General features: G+C 44.5%; 1 protein-coding gene across 2 annotated transcripts; it reads right to left on the bottom strand.

Annotated features, from left to right (window-relative positions):
* Positions 1 to 784: 784 nt before the first annotated feature.
* On the bottom strand, positions 785 to 9,387 carry btbd3b (BTB (POZ) domain containing 3b). Of its 2 annotated transcripts, XM_079512558.1 has the most exons (5): positions 9,273 to 9,387; positions 8,626 to 8,971; positions 6,398 to 6,488; positions 3,959 to 4,077; positions 785 to 2,667 (listed from the first exon to the last, which is right to left on the bottom strand). In XM_079512558.1, the coding sequence occupies exons 2-5, from the start codon at positions 8,823 to 8,825 to the stop codon at positions 1,635 to 1,637; spliced, it is 1,443 nt and encodes a 480-aa protein (XP_079368684.1). In that variant the 5' UTR covers positions 8,826 to 8,971; positions 9,273 to 9,387; the 3' UTR covers positions 785 to 1,634. The 2 variants fall into 2 exon arrangements, with proteins under 2 accessions (XP_079368684.1, XP_079368683.1); XM_079512557.1 differs by lacking the exon at positions 9,273 to 9,387 and having other exon boundaries at positions 8,626 to 9,161.
* Positions 9,388 to 9,743: the final 356 nt, after the last annotated feature.

Here is a 9,743-nt window from a genome sequence, read left to right on the forward strand (position 1 = left end):
TCAGTAGCAAAGAGCAAATCAAAAAGCTGCCTAATTAATTAAAACAAACAAACAAAACATGAAGACAGAATCCATCACAGACTAATATCAGTGCAATTCTTTAGCATATATCGTACTATACGTACTATATATGCTTCTACGAGTACAGATTTGATCACATTGGGCTGGGAGTGCTCAGCAGGTCACCAGACTAGTGCACAAAACATCAACAAAGTAAAAGTTTGTCAAATAATCTCGATTCCAACACGGAATCAGTTTCTTTATCTTAATGCTGTAAACAAAACCAAGCATTCAAAACAATTAGTAGTAGACATTAGAGAGGGGGGGGGGAGGGGATGGATGGCACAACTGGTGCCCATGCAGAAGAAAATGTGGTTGTTGTTCTTTAGGCTACAGCAGTGGTTCCCAAACTTTTTCATATCAAGGACCCCCAAATCGACACTAATTAGCCTGCGGACCCCCATTTGAAGAGATATGCCAGGGACCCCCATAAGAGATTTTTACGGCTCTTGCAGGGACTCTCAACCATTTTTATTTCAAGGACCTGAATTAGTCTACGGACCCCCATTTAATGGCATTTCTATCTCTGGGACCCCCAATTTATATTGTAAAATCAATGTTAATTTAACTCTGAGAGTGTAACGGGTCCATTTGGCTCCATTTGTACACACCCATAATGGTCCATTTGGTTCCAAACTATCATTTAGCTGGGTCCCCCCTGGAACTCCCTCAGGTACCCCCGGACCCCACTTTGGGAACCCCTGCTTTAGGCTACGGCATGGACAACAGTGATGATCAGTGTAAAAACTCATGATTTGGCACAGTAAGAATAAGACTAGTCTAACCAATGTCTCACTGTAGTGGTTGAGATGAGTGTGGCATAAGAGACCATGCTAGAGAGATGGAGATTGCAACCCAGTCAAAGCTCCCTCATATAGTATACACCCCTCATGTGTTCAGAGTATCACAAAGCTGGAGATTCAATTGCAAACACTCAAATACAAATGCCTAATGGATATTACACATTATTATACTTTTTTTACATGAATCGTGGTTTGGAATATGATGGCATTATTAAGTATCCCATAGCCTTGTGTTACAATTCTAACACTTGCTCGCCATGGGGTGATTCATGAGCTGCTAATAGAATAGAATGTGAAATATTGCGGCTATATACTACAGTATATGTGCATCCTATGCAAGCATAGAAATAATAAACATAGCATATTCATCATCATATAAGAAGATACCTTCAGCATTAGCCACACATGTGGCAATATGTGCATTTCAGACTTTACATATAATACATTACACATCCAGCACACAATCCCGGTACTTTTTTTTGGCTGCACATTTGATGCGCAGGACAAAATCTCGCGCCATTTAGCATTTAGTCCTGTCAAAATGACCTTCTGCTTCAGTCAAAACATCTGAGACCCTGTTAATACATTGAATACTGACCTTTTTTTTCACAGTAGTGACAGAAATACATATTAACAGAGATACAGTACATCCTTGTACAAATGGTGAGTTTCATTTCATATCACAAAGACTGATGCTATGCACAGCGACAGCTCTGTGGCTCATGTCAGTAGTTGCACTGTAAACCAGCCCAGTATCCACACAGGGGGCTGTCAAGCATAGAAGATGAGCTCTGGAATCTGTCCTCCCTGCACCCCGGTGCCGTTGGTACTGTCCGACGAGCACTGGAATTGGAATGTCACTTTGCCACACTGCACCTCCGTCATGCCTTCCTGTCCAAAGTAGCTCAGTTCATTCCCGTCCAGAACCACGCTGGCCGTGTAGAAAGTGTCAGGCTCGATCTGGACCGGGTACTCAAACCACACCGGGAAGGTGTTGCTGGAGCCGTCCGAGAAGTACTTGCTGAGGTTCTGGCCCAGCAACACGCCTTGGCGCTTGAGTTCGATCTTGGCACTGTATTCCGCGGAGCCACAGCTGGACCCGTAAAGGCCAAACCCGGCGATGAACACCCTCTTATCCACCGCGAACTGTATGCTGTCACAGCGACCCCTGTACCGCCATTGGTTGCTCCGGTAAGCACAGGACTGGAACCTGTGGCAGCGCTGGGGCAACAGGCCCGTTCTGGGTTCACTGGCGAACTGCAGATCGGGCTTCTTGGCCGCCGTGTACCACAGGAAGATGTCATTGGTCTCGTTAAGTGTCAGCACGCCCGACTGGGCTGCCCCGTTGGCGAAGTCGTCCAGACACATCGTTGGGATGCGTATCAGGAACACAGCCTTGCCCAGAACCTTGCGTTTGTTGTCAATGGACATGGTGAGCTCCTGCCTCTGGCACTCGGCCTCGGCCCAGCTCAGGGCCGCCTCAAACACCACTATTTCTTTAGCGTTGAGTGTCTCCCGCTGCAGGATACTCTCCAGGGTTTGGGAGTCGATGTCGCAGAAGCCCTCGGAGCGTAACGCCAACTCGGCCTGGGCATCAATCACCTCCCAGCAGCGCTGCGTCAGCTCAGGTTCCTCAAACAGGCAGCTCTGGGAGAGCAGCACGCAGGCGTTCTTGGCACTCAGGCTGGTCTCCAGGAAGGTGACGCAGGCACGTGCCAGGTGAGGGACGATGTACTTCTTAGCAGCATAAAGAGTGGCCAACACCGTGTCGGCGCTCAGGTCAATCTCGTCACAGTAAATGTACCTGTTGAAATGAAAATGTAGGGAGAATGTCAGCTTGTTTGTTTACATTTGAAAACATTGATATGCTCCTACGACACTACAGTATGTGACTTGAACGAAGAATGACTTCATTGGAATCTAGATTCTAACGGTATTCCTGTGAGGTCACTTTGTGGATGTCAATGTTGAATAAATGAATCACTGCAAGAGAACACCGAGACCATGGCAAACTGCTGCATGCATATCAACAAGACGAAAACAAAAACACGAAACAGTTGGATATTAATAAAATGCCTGAACAGTTTCTAAATACAATAGAATGTACATATGGGCAGAGGAAGGTGCTGATCAGAGCACACAGTGATATTGTATTCCTCCTACACACTTGCATACCACATACAGTAAAGAATCACACACACAAAACTCTGAAATAGAAGTGATGCAGGAACAGGAGGTAGTGGTTCTGTGGGGGTTGGTTTGGACTGGCATGGAAAAGAAAACCGAATAGAGAGAAATGTTGTGCTTTATCTCGCATGATGAGACATAGTTTAAGGGGGAAAAGTAACTGTGGTTATGGGGGAAAGTACTGTGGTTTTGCAAGTTAACACATCGTTGATAACAAATCCTCCCAACTCAAAAGTGGACACTTGAATTAGTATGTCATCTTTTATTTCAAAACCATAGAGATTTCTTTGTGGATTTCAAGACAGTGGCAGTCACAAAGTATTTGGTCAAGAAAGTTTAATATAATTTGAATCAGCTAAACACTAAATATTTTGGGCTCCAAGTAAATTATTTCCCACAAAAAAGAGAGAGGTTAGACTTGTACTTTGCTTTCCGATCAATAAGTCATAACCCCAAAAATACCAAGGCACACTGTTCATTATTTCCTCCCTTTGAGACTGTGTAATAGTTGGTGTGCTTGGATAAACAAATGAATAATTACAGCTTGGCAACACCAATGAACCCGAAGCTGCCTTTTGGGCGGGAACCCCTTTTGGTGTTAGCATTATGTTATGCTTTAGCTATTGAAAAATAGCAGATCTACAAGCTCATAGCGCGCCACCGAGTGGCGCGCTACGAGCTTGTAGGTCTGCTATTTTTGAAAAATCGAAGAACCACTGACATAGAAACATAGCTTTTTCAGAAAACTGTCAGGATGTAGAAGACATTTTTAGAATCTGATCCCAGGTCAAAATGGGTTAAGAATAAGATTAAACGATAAAAGGCACCGTAGGACAGCACACAGGGAGCGAGAATGACCGAAGGATGTACAGTAAAATGTACAGTATGGCCAAGAAGAGGAACCTTACTTTAGCATGGCCAAGAATGCCGCTGGTTCGACATCTGGGATGCGGATTTCATCGTCATTTTCTGCCAGTTCACCATAAAACATGGCATGGAACACGGAGCTGCCTACAGCCAAAACATACTGTCGATAAAACACAGGAGAGAGACAAATAAATACATATGGTACAAACTACATGCATGATGTAATAATAATAATAATAAAGTACAATTAATTAATGACTTTATATGGTCTGTGATTCTTCTTGTAAACATGGAGCATGTCACGTGGGGGTTTTTTTAACCAGGAAGGGAACGTGTAATTGTGTCAAATGTGTGATATATTTCAGTTATGATGACATTTTCTGCAAATCACTTTCCTTGCAGACATTGGACAATAAGTTTCACTCCCCATCTATGGAATGATGTGATTGAATAAGAAATGCACATAAAAGAACCCAGTTACTATTTCCCCTGAGGACGAGGACAGGGGGAAAAAAATTGCAATTGCCTCTAGTGACAAACAGGAAATCCTTATAGCGCAAAGTGAATAGGGTGCAGCAGCAGTTCAATTTGCCGATGTTAATGAACTTTCTCAGCTAATGATGAAATTGGACGCAAGATAGTGTTCACAGATAATTTCAGGAAGTGGTACATATGAGGTTCCATAAATTACACTCAAGTGCTGTTGTCATTGGCGTGCATGTGTGTGCGTGCGTGCGTGCGTGCGTGCGTGTGTGTCATTAATACAAAATCTCAAAAATAAATTGTTTGCTCAAAAAGCGTTGCTCTAAATTGATCAGATTTGAATATAGAGTAGACTAGAAGGAGGAAAATGTAATAAGAAAGTAGTTATTTTTATCACACTGACACAACTGTTGGTAATGGCTCGGCTCATTTTACAATGACCAGAGGCGGCTATTTGGGGCGAGAATGTCCTGTTCCTTTTTCTTGCTTCTTGCTTGAAACTCTGTTGCTTTTTAGATCGAGTCAGCCGTACAACAAGGAGCAAAACAGTGTGTGGGCATACTTAGCGTAGCCGTGTCTTCTGCTGGGAGAGATATTATAACTTTATGAATTATATCGTAATGCCAATCTTGAATCCTGCCAAATGGAAACCATAAAGATTGTTGGGCATAACATCATCATCCCCATTGGCACACAGCCTCAGCAGAGAGCAGTCAAATCATCCACAATGTCCTTGGTTAACTGCCGTCCATAAATGTGCAGAGTACATTGCAGCAACTCATCACAGACTAATATATTTGACTCTGTTATAATTTGTAAAAGAGATGACTCACTCATGGACCATCTGACAGGGTAGTTTTAGAATGGGCTGCTGTCTCAACCGTAAAATGGTAAAAAAAAAAAGAACCATTGCTGCTAAACGTCTCTTGCCAAATATTTAATGTGACTGTTCTAGTCATATTCAAATAGAGCGATAATGATAATGTGTTAATGCTGGTGGTGCGTGATCTATGAATATGTTATGAAAAGTGAGCAATAACGGAGATGTGAACATCTGGTAAATACAATGGGGTCAGAGAAGATTTCATGCAAAAGTCAGTTCAGCGATAAATGAGCATCTCGGCCAGTTTGAAATAACAACGAATATGACTGTGTTTGTAGTCACCGGTTTTATGGAAATGAGTCCAATTCTCTTAAGTCCGTCATATCATTATCACGAGGGCAAAAGGTGTTAATAGGAGGATACCTTGTTTATTATTCCACCTGTGTGTCATGGGATCTGCTCGACTAAAAAGTTGATTAGTTGTAAAAAAAAGCTTATGGAGAAAACCGAGAACGTGTGAGATGACTGCTGAAGAGGAGGAGGACCCCCCCTCCTCCTCCATCCATGTGTCTCTCTCTCTCCCTCTCTCTCTCTTTCAGACTCATTTGCATAAATAATTGAAGAGTGTCTGAGAAAGACACACGGTGCGGAACTGAGAACCGTACACAAAGGAGTTTGGTTCCGTCTCCGCCGGCGATGAGACAGATTACTTTTTATGCTGATAGCGTGATGATACCGACGACACTGAGTGAGCTGACAGATTGTTTGTTAACCCATTCTGTGCGGGAACCCCTTTTGGTGTTAGCATTATGTTATGCTTTAGCTATTGAAAAATGAGCAGAGCTCATAGCGCGCCACCGAGTGGCGCGCTACGAGCTTGTAGGTCTGCTATTTTTGAAAAATCGAAGAACGACTGACATAGAAACATAGCTTTTTCAGAAAACTGTCAGGATGTAGAAGACATTTTTAGAATCTGATCTCAGGTCAAAATGGGTTAATTCACCCCCCCCCACACCCCCCGAACGCCCACCCACACTCAGTGGCCCAGTAAAATGCTCTGTGTTCATTTATAACTCTTGAGCGTGTACAAATATGGAGCCACCTGGAGCCTTACGGGAGTGAACATGAACCGTAGTGTGCTATCGTAATTGGACTGGTTGATGTAAACTCTTACTCTGTGTCCAGGGAGTCGCTGGGTCGCTCCGGTCTGACCCACCACAAAGTGCACATCTGCCATCAGCTCATTGTTGAACATGACCGAATTTCTTGGGGAGAAAAGGGGAAAAAACAGGAGAGAGACATGGCATTAATTTTGTTTCACTCACGCAAGAGTTTTTCCTGCTAACTGAGAAGAACAGAGAAAATCGAAAAAGTGGAATAGACACTAAATTCATTATGCATACAACCTCGTGGTAAAACTTGAAATAAACCAAAGTGGTGGCCATAGGCAATAGGCAGTAATCTCTTTAATTTTTCAATAAAAACATTAAAGTGAATGCATTGATCTTGTTATGGTAGTCAGAAAAAAGAAAAGAAAAATAAACTACAAAGGCTGATTATTAAGAGGTTCACTAGAGTAGCTTAAGGCAACTCTTCAGAGCCCGTTGATTAACAAATCGTCAGCTTGTTGCCGGCTTGCTGCACCATTATTACCCGACAAAACAGACTGATGTCATAGCCTAAACATCCACATGAAATGATTGCAGTTTTCAATGCATTTTACATAAATACAAAAAGTATTTCCTAAAGGGTAAAAACGAGATGAACAAACTGACTGTCTGTCTGTCTGTCTGTCTGTCTGTCTAGTGTCTGGCTCAATGGAAACCCCCCCACTCCCATAGAAAGTGACAACAATAAGCGATGTTCATATATTATTGAGTGATGGAACATGCCGGGCTGGGTAAACAGCTCCCTAATGTTCTGGAGAGACAACAAAGGCTGGTCTGAATGTGAACATTTTTTGCTCTGGCCAGCTGGGCTCTTTCACTGATAGAGCCAAGGTAAATATTTTGCTTTTAGCACAGAGTAACCTCTCTCTCTGCTGCCTGTTGATGTGCCTATCATCAAACAGCACGGACGCAGGCAGCCACCCCGGTGCACGTACGCCCTGTTACATTCTGTCAGAGCAACAATGTCTGCAGGACCAGGGAGGACATAAACACAGTACAGAGATATGCAGTATGTATGCACCCCCAGCAGATGTAGGGCAAGGCATGGGGAACACCCACCAACCCACCCACCACATGCACACACACACACACACACCCACACACAGTCACACACACCCACACCCACACACAGACGCACGCACACACACAGTCACCCACACCCACACACAGACGCACGCACACACAGTCACACACACCCACACACAGTCACACACACCCACACCCACACACACACACACACCCACACACAGTCACACACACCCACACCCACACACAGACGCACGCACGCACGCACACACAGTCACACACAGTCACACCCACCACATGCACACACACACACACACACACACACACACACACACACACACACACACAGTCCTTTTTTTTCTTCTTTTTTTTGTTTACCTCTCTCCACTCTTTTAGTAGGCTATCTTAACCCCTTCCATCTGTCTGTCTGTAGTCTTTGCCCGTCTGTCTCTCTCTCTGTCTGTCTCTCTCTCTCTCACACACGCCCACCCCCCATCCCTTTTCCCACTCACTGTATATGTTTCCCTTTTTACCTCCTTTTATGATGAATTCCTGTTCTGTTCTTTGACTATATAGAAGTGTCTATTTGTACGTCTCTAAATGTTTTGATGAATTGAACAAGGTGGACCCTCTTGTAAACAAGTGTAATGCCAGTCTTTGTATTGAGTTTGTGCTTGAAATGTACTGGGATTCTGCAAACTGTTAATAAATATTTCAATCAATCAATCAATCAAACACACAGTCACACACACACACACGCACGCACGCACGTACGCACGGGTACCCCATTACAGTAATTTCATTGAACTCGAGTTGAAACGCATGATTGTAGTAGGTGACTGTGCATTATTATACATAAGTGTAGGCACATTCTAAAAAAAAGACATCTATGTTTTCCGCTGTTTGACTTAATTTAAATCGCTTACACGCTTGTCTTTTCTTAAGGTGCTGATTGGTTGATTGATTGAAATATTTATTAACAGTTTTCAGAATTACAGTACATTTCAAGTACAAACTCAATACAAAGACTGTTAACTGTGAGTAGACGACCAATTAATCATTACACTTGTTTACAAGAGGGTCCACCTTGTTCAATTCTCAGAGTTCGTGTGACAATGAACTAGCTGTTGATAAACTAATTGAGATCGAGTCGGGAGGCTTAAAAAAAGAAAGTAGCGTTGGGGTTTTGTTTGTTTTTAGTACCTACCTTTCCCGTATGGTGGAGTAGAGCCCCTGCCAGTTGCAGTTCTGGATGGTGTTGTTGTTGTTGAGGTTCTGCTGCTGGTACTGTTGGACCGTGGTGGAGGAGGTGGAGGAGGAGGTGGCCGACCCCGGCGGCTTAATCCTGCCGGAGGAGGAGGACGAGGAGGAGGAGGACGACGAGGAGGAGAAGATATCTGCAGCCATCTTCTTCTTCTTCTTGCTCTTCAGCGTGATGATCTCGTAGCAGACAGGGGGCAGCTTGTTGGCGCCGCCGACAGCTCCTCCACCGCCGCTGTTGCCCTTCTTGGTTGAGCTCTTATTGCCACTCGACGACTTGCCCTTCACCGACTCTGGAAGCATCAAGAAGAACGTCAGACATTTCATGTTCCGTCCCTTGGCATGATCGACCATGAGTGTTGTCTCAACTGCCGAGCAGTGCGAGCGCATGCAGAGAAAGAGAAGTCATCCGGGCCGAAATAAGCGGCAGGACAGACAGGAGGGAGGTGTGGAGGGAGTGATGGAGACTTGTGGACAGGACAGCCAGAGAGAGAGAGTTTGTTGTTGTGCGGCACAGAGAGAAGAGAAGAGAAGCGCGACGGTCAGCCAGTCCAGAGATAAATCCCACACACTCGGAGTTGAGGATTAATTCACCTTTTTGTTTTGTTTAGTTTCCGATTGATTCTCGATCGTCTTCCTTTTGCAGTCCTCCTCTCCTCCGTCCGTCCGGAGAGAGCAACTCTCGGTCGGACACTCCTCCAGTCCACAGTCAGTCAGACACTTTATTCCCTCTGTTTGAAGTTTGATCCTCTGAAGAAGGAAACGGCTCCCGCGCCGGTTCCCATCCCTGCTGGTCGGTCCAGCCCGCGTGCACGTGTAGTAGACCGCCTCTTTTTAGACGATAACAAAATAATAATAATAAAAAGTACTCCTTTTTCCCCCCTCTCCTCTCCTCTCCTCTCCTCTCTCTCCTCCTCTTCCTCCCCTGTCGTATTATTGCTCAGTGCTCTGGTGAAGGCTGGCGTGACAGCCCCAGATTTAGTACAGCTGCAGTGGTTCGCTTCTTCATTCCTCTCTCCTCCTTCGGTCTCTCTCTGACTGGCACTGCTTCCAGCACCTCTCTGC

This window comes from Electrona antarctica (assembly GCF_951216825.1).
Source record: "Electrona antarctica genome assembly, chromosome: 10".
Taxonomy (NCBI): Eukaryota; Metazoa; Chordata; class Actinopteri; order Myctophiformes; family Myctophidae; genus Electrona; species Electrona antarctica.

Coding starts and splice junctions, on each gene's coding strand:
- btbd3b (XM_079512557.1), bottom strand. CDS start 9,068: ATGCGCTCGCACTGCTCGGCAGTTGAGACAACACTCATGGTCGATCAT. Junction 6,489..8,625: donor TACTCCACCATACGGGAAAG/GTAGGTACTAAA, acceptor TTTCTCCCCAAG/AAATTCGGTCATGTTCAACA. Junction 2,668..3,958: donor GCATTCTTGGCCATGCTAAA/GTAAGGTTCCTC, acceptor TCATTTCAACAG/GTACATTTACTGTGACGAGA.